Source organism: Centroberyx gerrardi, chromosome 4 (genome assembly GCF_048128805.1).
Source record: "Centroberyx gerrardi isolate f3 chromosome 4, fCenGer3.hap1.cur.20231027, whole genome shotgun sequence".
NCBI lineage: Eukaryota > Metazoa > Chordata > Actinopteri > Beryciformes > Berycidae > Centroberyx > Centroberyx gerrardi.
In genome coordinates this window covers 19,168,205-19,192,585 of record NC_136000.1, presented here as the reverse complement: position 1 = coordinate 19,192,585, position 24,381 = coordinate 19,168,205, and the positions used below count along the sequence as shown (strand labels likewise).

At 41.9% G+C, this 24,381-nt stretch overlaps 1 protein-coding gene across 2 annotated transcripts; it reads right to left on the bottom strand.

The window, feature by feature from the left end:
• Positions 1–13,103: 13,103 nt before the first annotated feature.
• kras (v-Ki-ras2 Kirsten rat sarcoma viral oncogene homolog) lies at positions 13,104–22,835 on the bottom strand. 2 transcript variants are annotated; one of them, XM_071921681.2, is made up of 6 exons: positions 22,574–22,835; positions 20,151–20,268; positions 19,202–19,380; positions 18,408–18,567; positions 17,017–17,141; positions 13,104–15,738 (listed from the first exon to the last, which is right to left on the bottom strand). In XM_071921681.2, exons 2-5 carry the CDS (start codon positions 20,259–20,261, stop codon positions 17,022–17,024), a joined length of 570 nt encoding a protein of 189 aa, XP_071777782.1. In that variant the 5' UTR covers positions 20,262–20,268; positions 22,574–22,835; the 3' UTR covers positions 13,104–15,738; positions 17,017–17,021. The 2 variants fall into 2 exon arrangements, with proteins under 2 accessions (XP_071777782.1, XP_071777852.1); XM_071921751.2 differs by lacking the exon at positions 17,017–17,141 and having other exon boundaries at positions 22,574–22,834.
• Between the last annotated feature and the right edge of the window lie 1,546 nt (positions 22,836–24,381).

Genomic DNA, 24,381 nt, shown 5'->3' with positions numbered 1-24,381 from the left:
ATTATGAGAAATTGTATCTCATATTTGTGTATAGATCAACATATAAATTATCCTTCATAAGCAAGGCTGGTCCTGCTGGTCAGTAGGTTTGCATACTCTGCCTCTGAGACTCTTATCGGTCCGTCTACTCCCCCTTCCCTCACCACCCTTCATCACTTCTCCCCAAACCTTCATCTTCCTCCACCCTCCACCCCTCCCCACACCGCTCCACCCACACCTCCACAGTGCATACTCCCAGCTTCCCCCTCTCCTGTCTCTGTGGTTATCACAGAGAATCTAAAGGATCTACCCTGACATTTGATGTGGCACAAAATTGGATTTCCAGTGTGATTCTCTCCCTGAGCCTCTTGCAGAGTGTAATCCACGCTGTGACTAATTGAGTGGCACGCCAACAGCCTGTGTGTGTAAATGGATGGCTGGTGGTGAAATGCGTCTGTGACCTGCTCTTTTGTCTGATGGCCTGCGAGTTCATTAGACAGAGAAAGGAGAGGGCACACACAAGTCCTGGCTGCGCGGGATCCAATAGGGAGACACATTTTATCCTCTGTCAATGTCATCTCTTGTTGCTGCACATTGAATGTGACCCAGCGCTGCTGTCTGACTGCCTTTGACATTCATAACTAATCTGAGCAACAGAAAATCAATATTCTCTGTAAAAGAGAGAATGTGTCCTATACTCTGACTGAACTTGTGCGATGGGGAGCACAAATTAACTATTACCAGGTGCGACAATGACATTAGCTCTCGAATTGAGGCAAACCTGTAGTCTGAAGTGGGAAACAGAGGTGTCAATGACATATGTAACAGGATGACTCACCATAGCTATGTCACCTGTCTGACCACCAGTATCCCACAAGGCACAGCTCTAACCTGGCACATCCACTATACAGGCAGAGGAAGAGCTCTGTGACAATGACGCAACACATGAAAAAGCACTTTTACTCGTCAGGAGGTTATCTTCTCACAAAATCCCCACACTATATAATCTCAAATCTCCGCTCTGGGGATCCAGGATCTCATTTGGATTTGAATAATTGAAGCTGTTTTCCTCCCAGAGGACTGAATGTAGCAGTTCCCTCTTTATTAGAAACTTTCCACTAATGTGTGTGTGCCCCCTCATTTATAGTGAGTACTCGCCGTCCACACCCCCTCTAAAATCACACATGCTGTACATACACACCCACGCAAATACAGACAGACTGGAATATAATGCATACAAACTCTGAACACACGCTCACGCTCGTTCGCTGTGACACAAAGGCATTTCTAAACACGGTAATTACTTTGATCAAATGAGACTGTGGCAGCAATTAAAGCGTTGCGCCAGTCAGCACATAACAAAAGCCTCTAATGAATGAACTCCAAAATAGATGGTAACGTGGTATACGTACCTGCATGCTTTCATTCACCAGAATCTCCCTGTTTCTCGCTCTGTTTGTTTCTCTCCCTCTCTCTCCCTCTCTCTCTTTCTCTCACCCTGTCTCTCTGTCTGCATCTGGTTGTGCCTGCCAGCCGGATTCTGGAGGAGAGAGTCTTCACCCTATCGAGTCGGGGACCAGGGCTCAGCTGCAGAGACTGACATCATCCCTTCCAGAGAGGAGGTTTTCCCCTCCCGCTATCTGCACCCTCCTCTCTCTCTCTCCCTCTCTGTCTCGCTCTCCCTCCCTCCCTCTCTCTCTCTCTCTCTCTCTCTCTCTCTCTCTCTCTCTAACTCAGCCACTCGCTCACTCTGTACAGTAGTATACTCCTCCTATCTCTCGTCTCTCTCCCCTGTCCCTCTTTTTCTATCTCTCTATATCCTCTTTTTCATTTGCTTTCACATTCTGCTGCTATTTTTCAAAGCCTTTTCATGTGAGACTCATTGGCACTAAAATTGTGGCTCTATAATCAGTAGCTAGACTAACACATTACTATATATGGCGCCCTGGACTTGTTTTTTGTTGCTCATTATAATCAAGTCTGTGAAACTGCAGGTGCTTCACAATTAGCTGCCTTCTTTATCTCTCTCCCTGCACCTCGTTTCCATCAGTGCTGACGTGTTAAAGATCAAGGATTGGATGAGCACATCAAGACTGAAGCCTAATAGGCAGCCGGCTTTCACCTATCCAATTCTTTTAGATCAGCGTGAATGAAAAAGGAAAGGAGCCGAGGCGAGGGAGCCTCTTTGAGTCTATTGAGATGGATGCCTGGTGTGGTGCCTGCTGTGGTGGAGATCGGTGTTGCTGTCCATGGTGCTGATTACAGCTGAAGGAGACATCACTAAGGACAGGAGTGACCCTGCAGACCCGCAGAAAATAGCCTTGAACAGAGCAGGGAGAAAAACCTGTTTCAGTTGGTGCAGAACCTTAATAAACACACACGCGCGCCGGGCACGCACATAAGCACACACAGACACACATGCACACGTACATGTGCGCGTACACAAACGCAGATACACACACACACACACATATACAGACCTACATCTACCTCCCAGCCTCCTCCTCCAGCTCCCGCGGGCATTTCTCTATGTCTCAACTCATTTAGGCTTACATTCATCATTGTAAGGTAACAGTGGCAGGTGGGATTAAAATGGATTAGCCCTATTAAAGAAATGTGTGGTGCATATTACACCGAGACCCGCATACACACAGTTGTCCACAGAGCCACATGCATTTAACTGAATGCATAGAACTACATTCAGTCATTAGTACAAACCCACATGCAGTGCTGCGTGTGTTAAAACGCATACGTGCACATACATGCGAACACACACAGATGCACACAGCCGAGCAGATGCACAAAAGACTGGGATAAAGGTAAAGGGCTAAAGTCGGCTTGATGTTGACATTCAAGGTGGCAGAATGGGGGCTAGAGTAGATGCTGTGTATATTGTTGCTTTTCTGCCACTCACACTGTGGACTCCTTTTTGTTGTCTTAACTCTCGTCTCAAGAGGTAGCTTTTAGAATCTCTCCTCCTTGTTTCCATAGTGACACTTTCCCTCCTTTGTGTGAGAGAGTATGTGTGTATTTCAGACACACACAGAGCGAGAGGAGAAAGACGGGCGTGGGGAGGGAGAGAGAGGGGGAGGATGACAGAGAGATAACTTGGTTCACTTATATTTATTTGCTGCAAAAACAAATCCACACAGCCGGTTTTTCTATATCAGGGAAAGCCTCCTCTTTTCACTGTTGGTTTGTTTTCAGCAGTAAGTTGTTTAACTTTTTACTAATAGCTCTGCGGCTGCACACCAAAAACAATAATTGTGTTACTTAAAGGGCGATACCACCAATTTTACTTGCTGTTTCTGTGTCACTCTTGCCTTTGTGGGAGTTAATTCCTCAGAATATTGTTTGTTGAGGGTTTTCAGTTGAGATACTTGGTGTCCATATTGTGCTAATTGAACATTGTATGGGCTTCTAGTGCATCTGAAAATGCACCTTGAACATTTTTAGAAATTGTTTTAAAAAAAAATTAACAAATCTACTTTCAATAAAACAAAGATCCGTAATAAACCAATTTCAGTTTAAACCTATTATGCTATTCTCCATTGCGTGAATAAGAGGAAGAGGGAACTCTTCCTCAAATGTTATTTGACCATGTCTGATCATGAACTGACCATGAACTGTGAGGACGTTTGAGGACTTTTGTTGCACTGAAAGAATATGGCAATGTTCAGTCATAACAAATATCTCAGTAATAGAAAAACATGGGAAACAATGGTCTGAGGTATTCTGAGATATGTCTTAACAACACAAGAATGGTGAGTGTTCACTTTCTGTCAATTCTTATCATTCAATCACATGTAGTTGTATTGAATGTAAACTCAGGAGGCAATAATGAAACACATGCAAAATGTCCTTCAAGGGGATGACTATTACCCAGATAAAATGCTACCTAATCTAAATCTGTGGCATGCAGTGTGTAATGAATTATTAATTATGGATGTTAAATGGCTGAATTTATCACTTTCAAAATAACCTGGGTGGATTTAGGAGATTGATGGCAGTAAAACACAGCCAGTTGGTGTGGGTATAGAGTGTATGTGTGCGTGTGCGTGTGTGTGTGTGCGTGTGCGTGTGTGTGCGTGTCTTTGCCTGTTTGAGAGTGTATATATAAGTAAGAGTTTAAATCTCCTCTCGTGGCCCAGTAGGAATCGGCACAGAGGAAAGACTTAGCCGAGGAGCAAATCCCTTCTCCCCATGCCCTCCAACATCTCAGCCAACTGCGTTCCACATCACTGAATCAGCATCAGGAGCAAGGACATCGGAGGCTCGGCTGAGACGCAGGGTTGACTACACATAGGGGGATTGTCTAAACTGAGACGTCTGCCATCTTGAGCTGCCACAACTCCTGTGTATAAACAAGGATACACCTGACAAACTTAATGAAATGACGGATGAGGTAAATGGAGCTTCTAAGCTAGGCTGAACTTTTGTTTCCCTTCATTATCACTCATTACCTTGATATTACAGTATATTCATGACGTGGCCTGAAATGATATCTGCGCATTTTTCAATAACACACAAGTTTCACACAATACTTCCACGGCTGCTGCTATTGTAGCTACTGTCTAGGCTACAGTTTCTGAATGCCTAGCAGTGACTAACATGACAGCGAAACATGATCTGAGTGCAATGTTAGGTCGGTATTAAGTAAATTGGCTCTATTCCCCATGAGCGGTTGAAGGTAAGTGGTGGTTCTTGACATCCTTTCTGGGTTTACGAGCTCTCAGAGAGAAAGAGGGAGAGAGAGAGAGAGAGAGAGAGAAAGAAGAGCCAAAAGAGCAGCAAGAAGGAAACAGAAAGTAGTGAAATGGGACTGTTCATGTCAGCTGTGTGGACGGATGCTTGAGTGGCTCTGAGCCGCTCTCAGCAGCAGGTTGGAGTCAGACTTCATCTTAAGTACAGTATCGCTCAACTGCTCCGCCAGGCCAGTATCTCCATAAAAAGCCAGTCTATCAGCCTGACAGCGGGGCTCAGGTAGAAGTGCAGAGCCGTAACCTGCACCACTCCAGTTCAGCCGTCTGGCCAGATGCTTCCCATGGCAGACAATACAGACCTTTACTTACTTAGATACTTTGTTAGGATTTGTGATCACCAAGATATTGAAGTTGCTCATCCATGTGATTTCGAATCTGTGTGCGTGTGTGTGTGTATGTGTGTGTGTGGTGCATGCGTGCTTACACATGTGCGTGGGTGTGTGACTCCAAGCAAGTGGCGCACCACCATAGATGAGTGTGTAGTCCTCTCTTCACTTTTCTATTTTGTCTTGAATCAATCCCCAGAGTGTAACAATACCTATTTCTCTCTGTATAATTGGACTGGATGACAGGCACATCTGAAGTCAGCGGATGAAAGCCTCTCCTGACAATGGAGTGTCTGGCCTGTGACATGACTTGAATGAGGAAGAGATAACGCTGCCACACCACACTCACGAGCGTGCACGTGCAAACACGCACGCGCCCATAAAGGTGCCCAAGACATGTATAAGCCAAAAGGCACAAAACCTTCACACACATACGGTACACACACATTCACTCGCCCTCTCAATCACTCTCTGACTCACACATACACACGATAATAGAGAGTGTGCACAAAGAAAAGGCAGCACAGATGAAATGAAATGATATAATTTGTATAATGATAATACATCTCATCTGGTCAGAAATAAGTTTAAGATGAAATATTTAGCAGTGTAGACCAAACATTTGTTATCAAATTTTACATTCTGCTTGCTCTGCATAATGCGAGTGTAGCAGACTGTTAGTTTGAATAGTTGCCAGTGAAACAAATTATTATTCAATTTCCTGGTATTCTGGCTTGTCTATTTATATCTGCGTGAATGGAATATCCTACACCCAGATGCATATAAACCCACACACAAGCACACAAGGACACAGATCACACGTGTACGCACACACACACACACACACACACACACACACATACACGCACGCTAACAGATTGTGAACAAAGCCCTGTGAATTCATCTCCAAATAGCACTCAAGAGGGCATTTGTAAACAAGATTCCCAACTTTGCCAACAGAAAAGTGCTCCAAAAGCACAAAATGTCTCTCTCTTAGTGTATTTGCTGTTCGCTTTGTCACCAGGGAAACCACCATTTACCCAAACATCCCCACACTGACGGACACTTACACTAAAAGTGTCCTCTCCTCTCTCTCCTAAGCCCCCTTCCTCCGTCTTCTCTCTCTCTCTCTCTCTCTCTCTCTCTCTCCCTTCCTCTCTCTCTCTCTCTCCCTTCCTTTCTCACTCTTTCACTCCTCTCCCCGTCATCGTCTACCATCATGCAGTCAAGCAAGTAAACATCTCTGGAAAACTGTGTAAATCTCACAGTCAATGTTTTATATCCTGAGGACAGGATCTTACATATATATATGAGAGAAACTGGAAACTGAAGCCCTGACTCAAATAGCCTTAAAAAAAAAAAAAAAAAAAAGGCTCAGTGTATTCAACATTTATTCAAATAAATTAAATCCACTGGTGGAACACTATGTGGTGCTTAAATCAATAATGCTACAAGGCCCAGAGTGAAATGTTTCTCTGAACAGAACATTGATTTATCTCCCCCAAGTTGGCTATATTCATGTTCTCTAATGACACCCTCGTGTGTCACATCATATACTATGACGAAGGTCTGTGTACATGGATGTACGAAATAGGTAGAGGAGTCATATAATAGCAGCCATATATCAATATGACATAATGTCCAAAAGTGATTGGTTTTCTTTTTGTCCTTTAAATCCCCTTCACGACTATCTGAACATGGCCTTGTGGAGTATGTGTTTCTGTACCAGGAGGGCGTAACGCAGCTACAGTAACTCAACACAATGATTTATTCAAGTGGAATGGGTCTGCAGCCTGTGAACACACAGAGTGCAGCCTGCGAGCACATATGTGAACAAATACATTAACAGCAAAACATTCACCATGCACCGATTTAATCATATAAAAGGACAAACAAATCATATTTTTCATGAATCATTTTAGTTTTATCTGAAAACCTAGCAATAGCTTAATGATATTGTGCTCTATATATTTATATGAGGCGAAATCCAGCCATGAGTCATATGTGTACAGTGTGTGGACTGTCCAGGGTGTCTCTGCCATCTGCCGAATTAATGTGTATATACTGTACATTCATATAAAAAAGGCTATATTTAAGCGTTAGTGGGTATTACACATAAACCCTTACATATATAAACCCTGTGCTATATATATGGTACAATTTGCAGGGTTTTATGAGCGGGAGGCCAGTGGAAATGATTTCCACCACAGCTGAGTGTATCCATCATAGTATGCTTCCCCGACACATTGGTCAGCAGCAGTAGGTGGTATGATGTGGCTGAAGTGTAAGTGGCTTTCAGAATGCGGGATAGCCTGTCAGCCGGAGGCCCTTAGGGGACCAGCTTCACACCATGTCTGGGTGCAGAATGGCCTTTACACACTCTTTCTGTCTCATTCCTGAGTGTGTGTGTGTGTGTGTGTGTGTGCGTCAACAGTCTACACAGTGGCTCATCTCTCTTGTTTTGTGTGTGTGTGCGTGTGTGTAAAAGAGAGAGAGAGCGAGAGAGAGAGCGCGAGGGTGTTAGTGGGTGGGTGTAAATCTCTGTCCGGCAGCACGTTGGGATGGGTGTTTGGGGACTGGTTGGAGAGCTGGCTCACAGGAGCCCAGATTGATGAAGTGATGGTGATGGATGGAGGTAATAAAGGCCTGGATGTCCTGTCTGTTGCCAGTGATGAGGCTGGTATGAATCACCCGTCTGGGGCTGCTGAACATGACGCTGCTCAATCCCCAGGCCTTCCACTCCTGCCATCCCTCCATCCCTTCACCCCGCTCTGCCTCCATCCCTCCATCCTTTTATCTCCCTACCTTGTGACTCGCCATCATTATGAGGAGATTGCCACCTGAATGGAACACAGTATAAACATTCAACAGCATGCCATTACTGTATCAATCTGTGCCAATGCATGCTTTGAAAGATATTATGAAGCTTGCTTTCTCCAATCCGAAACGCGGTGCACACAGTTCAAAGCATTGCACGCTGTTCATTAATTTTGTGTCCAAACATCACTTGTTGAGTGATTGCGAGGCACGCAAGAAAAAATCCAATCAACTCAGTCAGCCACTCCTCATGAATAGGGTCATTTGAATAAAGAAGGGCATCTGAAATTGCAGTGTTTGTGTCAACATAACAAGTTAATGATCTCAGATGATAATTGGTAGTTGGATGCCGGAGACGCTGTGTTGTGGCCCGTGAGGTTCAGTGGCAAGGACCTCCTGTGATAAAAGAAGCAGCATGAGGGCTTTCAAAGTGGCACAACGCTGTAGGCAACACAATTCATCACTGCTGCATGAATATTCATCCAGCTCTCTATTTCCTCCAGGGTTTGTGAAAACACGTCTGTATTAAGTCTCTTCTGTGTGTTGCTGTTTGAAGACACCTGAACCTTCTGGCCTCTCATTACCAGACTGTGCTCTCGCTGCCCCACACTCAGCTGCCTGGCAGGGAGGGAAGCCACGCTTCATTAAAATAAAAAGGAAATTCTCTCGCTCCCTGCACTAACAAGGCAGAGGTCAGACAGTCAGATGATTGTGAATTCACCCCTCTGCACACATTCATAGGGGTCAGGCTGGGTGATTGTGATTGGGCCCGCTCTTGATAGTGGGCACAGGGCAAGAGGACAGATGGATTTGCCAGACTGGGTTGGGAGGGCGAACCAGTCTGAAGCTTGTTGTTATCAATTTGGGAACATTTGCTGTGTCTTTTCCTCCCCCGCCCCGTCTCCCTGTCAGGGGCCCAGAGTGCCACGGATTGGTTTCTGGGGCATCTTTTCAGCGCTTTATCAGACCTGCAGGCTTCTCAGCGCTGTCCCCAGATTACAGTTGAGGGAGGGGGTGCTTGACTGACAGGCCTTGGCCTTAGCTGTCCCTGGGGGGGAGGGGAGGGGGATTTGTGATGGCTGCACTGACTCGTACTTCTCTTACAATTTTCTCCAGGCTGGTTTCAGACTGTCAGGCTGAGAGAAAGCTATCGCTGCATAATTCATTAGATCTCCTTTCTTTTCCACTCTCGGCTGCTATGTGGCAGGTACCATCGCCCTATTGTTTAAGAAGAAGGAGTAATGGAGCTTGTCACAATATGTTAACATTGTTTATTGTTCACAGCAACAGTTTGGAAACAGCTTAGCTTCCTTTAAAATAGGCTTCTCTTTACCTCCAACATATCGAGAGACATTAATAAGGAAACAGAAACATCAAATGGGCTATAAAGACAAACATTTAATAATGCTAGTCAGTAACATTCTTTTGTATTTGGCACATAGCATAACAGGGATTTAAAGGTAATCTATATAATTACAATAACAAAAAACAGTTTTGTCTATAAGTCTAATACAAAACTGGGTGTAGGGGAACAGGTCGCTACGACACAAAGGACTGTTTTCCGACCAATTACCCTGGCATTGCATGCATATGACATATACACAGCCGTGTCCTTTTGAAGCTTGTGTACTGTCTCTGGTCATGATCTCGCTGGCATTTATTTCTTGGCAAACAGCAAGGGAAAATATCAAATCTTTGATGTTACATGACATCCCCTCTCACAGAATATAACTAAACAAGCATGCCCCCCCAGCACACATACTCCTCCATGTTAACGCCAGAGGAGAAATTCTGACACTGTGGCAGTAAATAAGGGCTGGTGAGCAGGGACTTTATCTGAATATCTGCCATAAGGAGTCTCGCTGACCTCTAAAACACCCACCATGTATATAATGTGTCAAACTGTCTCTAGTGAGCTCCAAAAATATTTTGACAGCAGCACTTTTTTGATATTTTGGCTCTGTGTTTGCATAACTTTGGATGTCAAAAGATACAGAGATCATGAGATTTAAGTACGGACAGTCTGCTTCAGTTTAAGGCTACCATAAATATAATGATAGATGATATGATGATAATGAATAGGCAAAAAAAGGTAAGACTTTACATGAACTCTAGTTCAATCCTATTGTTATTTGTTCAATATGTTTAACTGAAAAGTATGTCTTAGAATTATATGTGGATATTTGTGTTATGAGGCTGTTTTTCGAATATTATTTGCTTCTTGTAGTAGTATGCACCAGCCCTATGTTTATATATTTTTCAATTTAAAATTTTTGAGAAAAAGAGTCCTGTATATCAGCTTACTGTTACCAGATCAAAAAAAGTTAACTAAACCCGGATCCCCCGCAGCCAAAGGTAATTTCAAAAACAAGTCAAGTCTAATCAGTTTTATTCATACAGTGCTTAACAAGGCTCATCGCAAAATGCTCTGCAGAAAAGAGGGACATAAATACAGAAAAAACAAGGAAGAATGAGCAAATTTTAAGATACTGGGCCACAGCTTGTGTGTGTGTGTGTGTGTGTGTGTGTGTGTGCTTGTGTGCGCATGAGAGTATATTTAGTACTGGGAAACACTAGGGCAGCAAAAAGCAAATGACAGCCTGTGGGGAAGGAAACAAAGGGAATAGAGTAGCTGGTAATGTGGAAGTTAAAGGTGCATTAAGTAAGATTTTTATTGTGCCATAGCAAAAAAAATGACCATAATATATCTGTGGGGGGTTGAGAGGGTGGCTGGAAGAAATGGAGGCCATACTGAAGAGACGCTGCTGGAATTGGGAGTGGACAAGTCCTCAGGAAGAGTGCAGACTCCATCCCAGGAGTAGCTGTCTGTCAGACCCAGAGGGCAGAAAGAGGGGGAGGCCCAAGACAACCTGCTGAAGAACAATGGAGGCTGAGCTGCAGCAACACAGACAGAGCTGAGGAGCAGTGGAGAAGAGACAGACACGAGTGGAGATCCTTTGTTTCTGCCCTTTGATGAGACAGGGATGAGTGAGTGAGTGATAGGGTAGTTGATCAATACCAGTGACTCAACGATTACTTTGCCAGGTGCGGAGATTTCTGGCTCTTCTACCTCTTCGCTAGATGTTTCTGATGGTTTTCTGCTCTGCTCTGGTTACGTATCTCTATGGTGAAAATGTGATTTTATTATATGTGTTAATTAGATCATGTAAACTGTGCCAGAGATCTGTGTATGTTGATGCAATTCCTTGGTCACCAATAGAGGTCAATAAAAGTCATAGATTACTTAATGCCCCTTTGAGGTAGATTGTAAGCAGTACTAACAAAATGAGTGTTGATTCTGGGCTTAATTGCTAAAAAGTGTGATTTGCTGATATTGACTAGAAGCTTGTTCAAAAGGGACAAAATCCTTAAATTTTCTAACCAGCAAACATAGATCACCAATTATGGCCCATTGCTTATGATGCTTATGAATTGCTTGTGCATCAGTTATTTAGCCAAATAAGCTAATATTAATTCTATTTACACAAGCTTGCAAACTATGGTTAGCTAAATGTCTTCTTAATGGCTGCAGCTAATAAGCAATGTACATACTAAGTGAACCTGGACTGTAAGCACAAATAAATCCAGAGAAAAGGATACAAAGTGCATGGGTGTTACAAGGGGATGGTGCACATAATAAAAGTCATACAATGTCTAAAAATGAGCTTCATAACACAAATAACCATGTAAAATACCCAGGAATGTTTTTAAATCAATAGACATTAATGAGCTTTTATTTGAAAGTTTGATCCAATGATATACCACTAGAAGTGGAGACTAACAACATTACCTTAACTGCCGTATTTCAAGGCAGTTTTGAGTCAGCCTTACTTTAGTACAAGTAGTTTTATTTTAGGGAATTTTATTTTGCTCAACATTTTAAAGCAAATATTCTAGTTTTAACTATACTTTTTACTCCATCTAATATATACAGCTACTAATCTTTTTCTATTAAGAAAATGGTTTTGCATGCAAATATGAACAGTTGCACAATATGCACTTACCTAAAAGGAGAGCAATTTGAACCAATGAAAGCAGATATAAAATGACGATCAACTGCTTAACTTATCCAGAAAGAATGCCTCCTAGGGTTTATTTCCTCTTTGACTTGTATAAAATGTACCTCTTTCTTCACTAAATCTGGATGAGGCAGCATTTGATAATGTGCAGTACACTGTACATCTTTTTATTTGAATGGGCTTTGGCCTTCTTGCTCTGCTGGAGCAGAACTCAGGCCCGGCTGCGGCTTTCTGAGATCCCTGAACCAGATTGGAGTTGGGGATTTCCTTCACTTGAAACTGTAACCGTTGAAGGGGCTTTTTCACAGTCTCATGCCACAGCATTAAGTCACCTTTAAAATCTTCAGTCCAGTGATATTTATGACAGATTGGATTATCAGTAAATCATCCTCATGGAATTTAAGATTTTAAGAAGACAAATTTACCTGATTGTATAACACCATAGTTTATAGTGAGAATGATTCCACAACCATGATGTCACAGTAAGCAGAGAGAGGATGTGATATATTTAGAACAGGCAACACAAAGGTTCACTTTGAATAATTCCCCTGCTCACTGTGTTCTAGTGAAATCAAATACATAGCTATTAATTTAGGGATTCACATTTTATTTACAATTTGAAGGAAATTACTTTCAGACAAATCAAGTTATTCCTACCCAAAGTGATTGCACATGCCCATCAATGATGAGATCAGTTCTGGTTAGAACAACAAAACTTAGCCCTTGTTTATTTTTTTCTGATGGAAACCTCTTAGGAAAGGCCTAAACTAGACTGTCTGTCAGGAAGTGTGGGAGGTCAGAGAACTTCTTAACAGCCCCCGCGTTTGTGGCCAACAAGTAGCAGACTTGCTAGAATGAGAAAACAGTGCCACCTGCTGGCGAACATTCATGTTCTGTTCAGACTTTGCAGTGTGAGAAACAAGGTGTTACATGTCTACTTGGCTTGTGAACTGTTGCAGCTTGCATAATGTCAATTCAGAGTGGTGCTGCAACATACATTAAGGTCAATAGTTGAGTGGTTATGTAACCGTTTCCTCCAGTAGCCGGCCTATGCCGACACTGTGAAGGAGTAAACATGCATGACAAATAGCTTGTACAAGCCTGAGAAACCAGTACATTATCATTTTCCAGATTACTATTGCATAACAGAACAAGAATCACCAAGACAGACAATTTAAGAAAGAAACACAAAAGATAAGTACCTCTTTACTTTGTTCTTTATTACACATTAAATAGGAGTGGTGAGATTCATGGCAAAAAATAGACTCATTTGAGATCAGATCACCACTCTACACTGCCCACAACAGGTGTGTTGTAAAGTGGTCATTCATTCACTCCCCTAGACCTGGACCCAGTCACACTCCCTAGTCACATACACAGAGCGGAGTGAAACTCCATTAAAGCAACATTCATTTAGACACACCAACGAAATGAAGCACAATTTACAAAATATGCACCTTTCAGTATCACAACTATACAAAGGTTGTTAAAATACGATCCAGGTATAAATGATACATTTCGGAAATCAGCTGTTGGCACGCAATAAAGGAAGAGGAACATTTCAAACATTTCGGTAAAACTACTTTTGAAACAGTATTGTTAACTAGTGGGTTCCATGATTAAAATTGCATTAACAGTTATTATCTACTTCATGAACAAAAAGAGGTAATAAACTGGGTCAAAATTAATTAATCCTGAAAACAAAATGTATCATTTCTGGGTTTTCTGTCTCAATAACATTGCTCTCTTAAAACAGCATTCTGTGTATTTCTTGAGCACAGTCACGACAAAGTCAGTGTTTTCTCGGCTTGTCTTTCTACTGTCTAAATGTTGTAGCACCTAATGCAAACATAAAGGCAAAATGTAAAAGCCCCAGGGGAACAACTTGAAAATAAGATGGAAAGGGTGAAATATGTGTTGACCCGGGAAAGAAACTAGTAGTTGTTTTTTTTTTTTTATAAATTCAGACAATTTTCTCTAAAAACTAATTTTATGGCAATTATTGCCTCATTTACAAACATCAGTTCCAGTTACATCACTCCAACACACAAGCTTTGTGAGAGAAAATGACGAATTATTTTGCTGGGCAATCATTCTGTTGAAAGGCAGCCCGGCAAACAATTTCAACACTTTAGCAAATTAATCAAAAAAACTCTTTCAAAAGCTCCACAACAGGAGGAATCTGAAAATCCATTTGGACAACATTTTGAACAACCTCCGTGACACCAGACTAAGGGAAGCATCCCTGGAAGGAGTTTTAAAAAAGGTGAGATAGTAGCTGAAAAGAAATTTCATTGTAAAGCTTTCACTGAAAAGATGCTTTGTGCTATCTAAACAGTCATAGACAGCCAGGAGAACAAGTCAACAGCGTAGGAAAATGTGCAAGGCATATTCTGTTCGGATCTAGGACCTCTCAAATTTAACAGTTAACCAAATAGTAACGCAAAGTAATCGGATGACAAATTGTTTGAATTAAATATAAAGTACTCTATCTGGAGCATGTTCAAAGCGGGCTCTACCTTTCTGATTATTTTGCAAAGAACAGTAATGCAAAGAATAGTGTCAGTATGAATTGAAACAATCCGGGATACAAGCACTGAAATAAAGATTAGCAGGAAATACAGAACCATTGAGGTCAACTGAGCCATGAGACATTGGCTTGTGATGAGGCGTGAATCCCTGCAACATAAAATGACCCAGACCAACACCATACTGCTGCTGATCCCATTCTAATATCACTAAAAGCAAGCGGGGGGGAACTTAAACTGGATTTTGGTGATCTGTTGGGCACCTTGTCTTTTTGCCCAGCAACATCATAGACCTTTTAATGTGTCGTTTTGCAACAAACAGCTGCTGATTTCATCCTCAGAAATGGCAAATACTGATTATGACAGAAAACTGAAAACCTAAGACTGTATGATGTCCACTTGGGTCAGAGTTCCTCATTGCTGGCTCTGTTAACTGTGTCATACAGCGACAGTTTGCAATTCCCAGGTCATCAAGGACACAATGCATGCAAAAAAAAAAAGTCTTATGTAGGCAAGAAATCACTACCCACACAATACAAAGCATTGACAAATTAATTAATAGCTAATTAGGGTGTTAAAACATTCTGGGAAGAGTAGGAGTTCACATGCATACTTTTATCAATGACATAACTAAGTCATACCTAGGAGTCTTAAGAGAGATGGGAACATTACACAGTGGCTGGGACATTTGGATCTCATCCGGCTAAGTGTTGGTCCTTCTCTGTGTCTTACTTTTTCTCTAATTGAATGGGATGAAAATGAATTCTTTGGCATCCCATACTTAAAAAGGGCATCACAAAACTTTTGCAGGTCATGGCCTTCCAGCAAAGGAAAAAAAAAATAAAAATCAGGTTGTTACTAGACATATTTGTCCAAAATGAGTTGTGACACAATCAACTCACAGCACAGCGGTTATATAAAATCCTCCAATTCAACAGAGCTTCGTTCCTACAAAATCAAACAAGCTGCTGGACCAACACGTGTGGGCAACTGGCACTAAACAGAAAATAAAGCTTATTGGTTTCCAAGTAGCAAATAACAGAAAAGGCAGAAAAATTGGGGGTCATTTTAGTATTCAGTATGGTGGGTATTGAGAAAGAGGCTAATAATTTAGTGTAATGTACAAAATGTATTACTTAAACTGTTCAACATAGTTTCTTTTTAGTCTGTCTTGAAAAGGGGTGATTATTCACATAAGTGTACACTTTGTCTTGGACTTCTTTTTCTTCTTTTTGCCCTCCTTGCTCATCTTCTCCTTATGTTTCCGGATTTCTCGCACTAATGTGTAAAAGGCATCATCAACGCCCTGAAAAAATAAGTAAAAACATTGCATGGTTACAGTTATTTTAATACCAAAACATCAAGCACAACTTATGTATAAAAAGGGAAAAGCAGTTGAAGTGAATGCCATATAATATAGTCTCATTGCATTTTAAATGATTGGCATCGATGTGTTCATCCCATTTTGATTTTGAGGTGGAATTTTGACAACTTCTCAATTTAAAAAGGGTGATACCACTCAATTCAAGAATCATGTGTTAATCCTATAGCCTGGGACAGATCTAACATTATTTGTGAGCAATTCTGTCCCAAAGCTAGAAATAGAGAGCCAAGACTCCATTCTTCAATATCACACTGATGTACAGTCTGGAGCTGTTACATTGCCAATTTCTGACTTCATTCAATGTTTTTACATCAACAGCAGCCTTATATTATAGTAGTTTCACCAATTCCTAACCAGAAAATGTAGCCCAATCTCCAAAAACCATCTTGGATACTGTCAAAGTCCATTTTCCATCTTTTGCACCTCCTTCTCAGTGGAGCTGTACATCAGTGTGACATCACACATTAGAGAGCAGGTCAATTCTGGCTGTGCCTCTACAGACCAAACTGTCCTAAGGCATAGCTGTAACATATTTCAGAAGTAAAAGTCGTCTTGTCTGTGGTGCCACACTAAGGCAGGTAGGGACTGGAATGATCTAGATATTGCAATGAGTGTGACGTTGCATCTGGGAGGGAACTGCAGAGCAAAGTGCCTGAAGTCACTTCAGGGTGTGACAAAGACAGCAAGAAAGGAAAGAATGAAAGACAAAGGGATTTTGTGTCTGCAAGAAAAACTTTCCCACTCATCCACAAATACACACACACACACACACACACACGCACGCACACACACACACACACACACACAACTTTCGTACACAGCACTGTGACATGTCTCTGCCAGTTTCTTATCACACATCCCTGGAAACATTTCAGCACATGATTTGGACCCAGATTACAATGCAGCCTCCATTAATCACGTGAGTTGGCTCACCAGCCCATACTTCTTTCTTCATGTTGATTTCAGCAGATTAGATAATGATCAGCCATGATACACAAAGACACTTAAAAAGGGGGGGAAATCAACAGCTGTGCCAGCTTCCAGTTAGAGCCTCACCACAACCCCAGTAGAAACCAGAAGGTTAGCTTGGAGAGCCCATGAAGCACCAGTTCTCGCTGCGTGGCCTCTTCCCCGCACCTCCCCACAAATCCCCACCAACACACACACAGACCTGGTGGGGGCGCGGCTGCATACACTTACCCCTTTCACATCACAACACACTTTTTAAGCTTGACACAGCGCGGAGTCTTTTCTTCCTTGCTGAGCTTATTGAGCCGGTACAGCCTGATCTCCCGTACCAGAGTGTAAAAGGCATCTTCCACTCTCTGCAGTATGAGACACAACTTGCCTCAATGTTGAGGAATACAGGGGGACATATGGGTGCATGTGTTACAGACTACAGATCCATCTATGAATTAGGAAATATGCAGCAGGGGTGTGGGTCTGTTTTAGTACAAAGGAGCGAAGCGGAGCAACGGTCTGAAAGTGAGGCTGTCTGCAGATGTCTGGCCTGCTGAAACTCCATGTGCATTATGTCCTACTTAACTGTAAAACCTAATCTAAATGGAGAGTTGCATGCGTTATGGGCATATGCTGTTTGGGGATTATATTTGGGAGATTTCCCCCGAGAAGTCTGACAAAAGCATAATACTGAGATTTGGGAAACACTGAGTGGCTATGAATGTTAGAGACAGTTGCTGGTCCAATAGTAGCAGCACCATGTGGATAGTGAATCACAGGTACACCCAGGTAGAGATTGGTGGAGAGAGCTGTAAGAAATGAATCATTGCGTCATCAGGTTCCCCGCACCAGAAGGAGCTGTGATTGCCCCAAATTTAGAGAGACCAGGAAAGGATGTGTGTACAGATCACAGTGTCAGCCACTCTGCCACACAAGGCCATGCTCACAACACACACAATTGGATGCAACTATGCCACGGCACATCCTCCAGCACCCGGTCATAGTTACATTAGCCAGTAAGCAGAATCATTAACCCCCCAGTAATTACCGACAGTTTTTCCTTCCATGCAGATTCCATGACATATATTTACTGATTTGTTGATTAATTAAAATGCAGGATCCATTACAGATGGCCCTAATGATGAAATAATTTCACATATCCATGACAAAGTAGCATGCACTAATTCCATTATCACCCATAAATAAAAAATTCAATTAACCAAAGAGTATTTAACAATATGCAGCACATTTCCCGAGACGCTTCCAAGCAACATTATTAAAAAAAAGACCATTAGAGCCACTGAATGTGACACAAATCAAAAGCACCGCAAGAGTCAAGACTTTAGCATTAAATGTGATTCAAGTGCGAAGATTATCAAGCCGTTGCAAGGACACCTGACAACTGTTATGAGCTTTTCTCTCTAGAGTAATGAAAATTGATTCTGCAGTGAAAATTATTGGAGGACAGCTTGCATTCAGCCAATACCCTGGAGACCACATGCAAGTTCTCCCCATTCAAAATGCTCTACTGGATTGCAATGGAATGCTACAACAGTTCTGTGACAGACTAACTAGTTCAAAGTGAGGTATGTGAGTCTGGAGGGTGTGGTCATCTCTGGCTGGACTCTCACCTGTCTGGTTTTGGCTGAGGTCTCAATGAAGGGGATGCCGTAGCTGCGTGCTAAGTCCTGAGCCTGCTTGGTGTCCACTGTCCGGGACGGGAGGTCACACTTGTTCCCCACCAACACCATGGGAACATCCTCGGAGTCCTTCACACGCTTGATCTGTTCTCTGGACATTGACAGGGATATTGGGAATGAGACACTCACACCGAGTACATTAACATGCACAATAATAATAATAATTTGATCTTAACCCCATAAGGCAATACTCCCGACTATTGAATCTGTCATGTAATCGCCTTTATCTGGTCATCTTAAAATCAGAATTAGGTCATAAGCAGAGTAAGCATTACACGGTTAATTGGGGCATGTAAACGCCTTAGTCAGATTTATTTGGGGGGTTTTTTTGTTTCAAACTGCATATGCCAAAGGTCACCAGACACCGTAACCCGGAAGTTGCATTTAACAAGAAAACAACTTGTCACTGTACACCAGAATGACGAACAGTAGACGATTATTAAATGAACCCATGTAAACCAGGTTATTAGAGAAATTGCATTACTTCCAACCATGTAAACGTGTAAACGTACTCACCATGACTTTTGAATGTCTACATCTCATGAGGATCTCTACAGTTTCATAGAACTTAACTGAGACCAAACTGAGATTCTACCTTCTGATTTTTAGCTTTGCCTTAGGAGTCGGCAGGTTTGTATCGTACCACATGTTCCCAAAGTGTAAACCATAATGAGGAGCACTGAGGAGCCTCTGAAAGACTCTGCGGACTTTAGCCCTTAGCTCACCTATAGTGGTGAATGTCCTCAAAGGACTTGGTGTTGTTGATGGCAAAGACACAGAGGAAGCCCTCCCCTGTCCTCATGTACTGGTCCCTCATGGCGCTGTACTCCTCCTGACCTGCAGTGTCCAGGATGTCCAGCAGACACGTCTCCCCGTCAATCACCACCTGCTTCCTGTAAGAGTCCTGAAAGAGGGAGGGGTCGAGAAACTGATCAGGAGTCCCAGATTTAGTGGATCAAGTGTCCACTTAGCAGCTCAGTAAAAAAAAAAAAAAAAGTGATGGCAGTGGGTCAGATAATTTGAATCATTATGATAAGAGTCATAATCATCTGCGGTGCAATATCATGGTGCAAGACTGAGAAGACGGCATTCAGATTCAACATGAGACATCACAGCTCTCTGTTGTAGAAAGGCTCTCCATCTTCCAGCAGTCTTTCAAGTTGACAGGTTTCAGAAAATATAATGGGCTCCTAATTTCCACTGTGACAAAGCACTCAAGCATTTAATCACACTGATATCCATAATCTATCTGATTGAACGCTCGTAATCACCGTCTGATGGAATTAATTAATACCGTTTCAGACACTATTTTGTATTCAAATAACATATAGTGGAGCTCTAACTTGCAACGGCACATAAATAATTGATCAAAATTATAATCTGACTACCAGTACGGTTCATTCAGCTCGGGTTGGCCCCCTGAGAAGGCAGGCAGGCAGGCAGACATGCATGAAAAATGATCAAAAACCTGTTTGGTGTCTTCTAAGACTGAAACCAGAAAAACCTGCTATAACTCCACTTTTAGAAGAGTTTCTTCTTGTTCCCCCCCATACCAAAATACACACAGAACCATGGAGACAGTCTCCCTCGGATGCGCACACACACACACACACACACACACTCACACACACACACACACTCACACACACACATAGACGCGCAAAGCTCCTTTACCTCGATGGTGGGGTCATATTCATCCACAAAGTGGTTCTGGATGAGCTGGATAGTGAGTGCGCTCTTGCCCACGCCACCAGCTCCCACCACTACCAGCTTATATTCTGTCATGATTCACCTGTGGGACCGGAAAACAAAATATGCAAAAATAAACTTGTCAAATAAAGATTTTTCAAGCACATTATACTCACAGACATTTACAAGGACACACATGCTATACAGCAATCTGGTACAGTGGCAACCCATTACATTCTGGACACCATCAAAGCCTTCATAACACAGCCAATTCTGTGGATAATTAGATTTGATCCCCATCCTCTTCGTTTCGGCTTTCATTTCAAAAATGCCCATTTTTACATTCTGCAAGAGAAATTGGGGAAGAAAGTGCAATCACCAAAAACAGAATATGTTTGTATTCCAATTTCACCAACTAGAGATTATGTGTAAATTAGAGAATACTGCAGCTGAATTCTGGAAAGCAGCTAAATCAGTACCAGCCTTGAAAATGGAAGGCAATTAGTGATGAAACTCTTTAAAAAAAAAAAAATTTTACATATAAATTGTACCTGTGACACAAAAATAATGTACTTCAAATTACCAATTGATCAGGTATTGGTTGAAGCGGAAGAAACAGGCGGTCATAAATACTTCATTTACAGCAGAAGTTACAAGTTCTCATCATACTCAAATGTCTAAATCTGGCAACACATTCAATGTTATTTTCTGAGTAACAGCCACACAACGGCAGCTAACCCCGGGCATAAATCTATGACATTACATTAAGGTTTCAAAAATTGACAAGCAACTGGGGGAGGCTCTCTTCTGTCTGACTGCTTTGTAAAACAGCAGTCATCAATAGTGGCAGCCGGCCTTTTCAGAAGTTACAGTACATGCTGCACAGCGCCCTGCACAGCCTGGAGTCAGGGAGGAGTTACACCGAATATTACTGCCTTGTCTAGACAAACAAAAAAGAGAACATATGGTTTGATAGGTATTTGGCTAGAGAGGGTTTACTTTTATTACACTAGTCTGTTTTGAATGCTTTGAATTGCCCCCTAAAATGATCCACTGTATATCTGACATTTCACACCCAACAAAGTCCCTCATCAGTATATTACACAATGGTTAGGCTGTCCTGTGCATCAAGAAGTCCTGCAGTAAAAGACAGTGTCAGAAACAGTCTTATCTTTACCTGAGTTGATAAGACCACAGACAGGCCTTTCCCAGAACACGACTCACACACTTGCTCACCATGCCGGTGCAAATATTGTCACTTGTTTCCATCTTATTGCCTATTGGAAGTGCCTTTGATTGACCAGTCGTGATACAAGTAAAGTCAGCTGTCATGTCCAGTCAACAACAAGCAGGGGTGTAGTGGAGGAGAGTCAACACACGGAAACTCAGCTCACCCACCTTTTACGGCTGACATAACCTTTCATGTAAATTCATAGCTATACATGGTTTGTAGTATCAACCCGATGATGGTGATGATGATGCTGTGGTCTTTAAATGAAAAATTGCTTTTCTGAAGATAGATTTTTGTGCTTATAATTGTTGTTGTTCGCCTTATGGTGATCACCGACTGGATGTCATAGTGTACCCACCTTTTTATTTACCAGTCCATCACTGACAACAAGGCTATATCCGAGGAAAAACAAACAAACACTGCTTTCATCGGAGAATGACTAATGGTTGACAGGCTGATGACTAAATTGTGCTATAGGTGATTTTATATAAGAGAAAAGTAACTACTACTTTGTCAAATATGCTACTACTTTGTAACAGTTCATAACCTGCTAGCATTTCCCTACAAGACAGGCCTTCCCACTTTTCATTGATAGTCCCTACGCTACGTCCAAGCAGTAACACCTAAAGCCAGCTTCCAAGTCCAAATGAGTTCGATTTAAATTCACTATTCACAAGCCCAGAGGGTTGCCAGATTGGGTGTAAAGTAAGCGTATGGAAACCTGTGAGGGCTGTGAACACTGTGTTTAGCCGAGCCGTGTTGTTGGCTAGCCTAGCCTTGGAGCTCATCCACAGCCTCCAAGCAGGCTAACTAGCTCCTGTGAGCTAACCTCAGATGATTCACCAAAACAGTTTATTATTGCAAAATTGTCTGGCTCGTATGCTCGACACAACCCAGTAGCCTGTCTTTCATTCAAAGGGGAACATGCAGATTTTGAAGCCGCCATAGACAGGCTAGCCCAAAGGTCTGCATTGCAGGGCCAGACATTAGGTTAATAATTGGGCGTAGTTTGCACTGACAACGATACTTTCACCAGCGGAATATTTCCCAAATAAATATATCGTTCAATTATTACAAAGTGGACACATTACTCCATATATTACGTTAGGGGATACAATGTTGCAACCGTCAATCCCTAAATGGACACACATGTATCAATCTTATCCATTTGTTTTACCTTTTAGCGTGTGGAGTTCCGCGTCCGAAGTAGCGACCAAACAAGTCAAGCTGATAATCCTCCTGTTTCACACGATCTCTGCATTTCCTATTTCACACCGAAACGCCCGCATTTACGTCGGTCTACCGTATTTCAAAAGCAAGCAGGAACATGCAAAAGTGAGCAAATTAATCGATTGAACTTTCCATTTGATCCAGCGTCCGGCCTAGCTGCTCAGGTTGGCCTCCTTTACGCGAATATGGGCGGATACCGGGGCGCACTTTACCCAGAAAGCATAGCTGGGGATTTCAACCGGTTTTGGGCATATCACTTGCCTTTATGTCGCAATGTGAGCAGTAACACGGTTTATTTTTTCCATAATATCTACCATTCTGTTGTGTTTGACAGGTTGTGATTGTATCAGAAGGCTGATATGAGCTCTGGTTATCTCATTTTGTCGTAATGTAGCCGGCAGGTTATGTGTTTCGTTGTTTGTTTTTCCCATTAAATCTCATGTAAAAACTGTTAAAGTGATTCATACATAGACCAAATGTTCATGAACGATATTGTAACTATGTAGGTCACATGGTGTCAGTTTCAGGACATCTCCTTTCAATACGATGATCCCTCTGCTGCCTGCTGCAGAGTCAACACAGCCTAGGGGGCGACTCCACTATATATAGGCTCTAAATATAACTGGAATGTGCTGGAGGGACGTCATTCCCAGGCAAGGAAATGATTTGGCAATCCCCTGTCAGTTTTCCTGGGCTTTCGCAAGTATCCCTTCTGCGCACTTTATGTGCATACATACAGGCAGTATTACTAACGCATAACAAACACAGACAGTAATTCAGTCTGGAGAAAGACAACAAGCACAGCAGATATTGAATCCACAGATTACGCCCATGGTAAATATTTTATATTTTTTAGGGACTATCTTTCGCAAAATAACTATAATAAATAAATACATTTTAGAAGGATACTACGAGTCCATATATGGATATTATAGGAATAATATAGTGAACCAATGATAGTTATAAAACACCATAAAATACATGTTCACTATAAACTCACTACTGAGTACCGCAGACACACTAGAGGTCACTTTAGGAATATTATAGGAATATTATAGAGTTTTTCCATCAGGCTAACTCCAACCTGCGCAGCTCCAACTCTGGAAACCACAGCCCTGCCTGTGAAAACAAGTAAGCACTGTGAACCTAAAACTTATTTTTGATGCTATGTTTTGGTGTTTAGATTAAATAGATTCCATTATTAGGCCCAATCTTTTGTAACATGATGACGACAAAGTGAAATGGTAAATTGGAAATCATTGGAAATCTATGATTTAAACACAAATGTAACACACACACACACACACACACACACACACACACACACACACACACACACACACACACACACACATTAGAATATGACTAGGGTGATTAATGGTATTTAAAAATAATAAATTACACTTTACTTTAGCGGTTCCAGACATCCCATCGATATATTTATAGTGTTTACAAGAATTCATAAATAAGTGTTAAGTGTGCAATCTGTAGTTCTGTTTTTAACATTATAGCCCATACATTTATATCCTAGCAGAGTTTGTAGGACCTATACTAACCTGATGACTAACCTGATGGCATAGCCTACAGATTAGTATTGTAATCTTTACCTGCTTCAGGATCTGGTGAATACGAGCTCTGTTTTAGTAAGAATACGCTCTCATAAAATAATCCATCCCAAATTAATAAAACCTGTATAGTGCAATCATGGAGATAAGAACTATTAAGGTCAAACTCGACAAGAATCACTTAACTGCA

Excerpts from the sequence above, each read along its gene's own strand:
- kras (XM_071921681.2), bottom strand. The coding sequence starts at position 20,261 with ATGACAGAATATAAGCTGGTAGTGGTGGGAGCTGGTGGCGTGGGCAAG. Across the intron at positions 19,381-20,150 it reads AATATGACCCCACCATCGAG|GACTCTTACAGGAAGCAGGT; the intron begins GTAAAGGAGCTT and ends TCCCTCTTTCAG. Across the intron at positions 17,142-18,407 it reads CCTCAGCCAAAACCAGACAG|AGAGTGGAAGATGCCTTTTA; the intron begins GTGAGAGTCCAG and ends CTCATACTGCAG.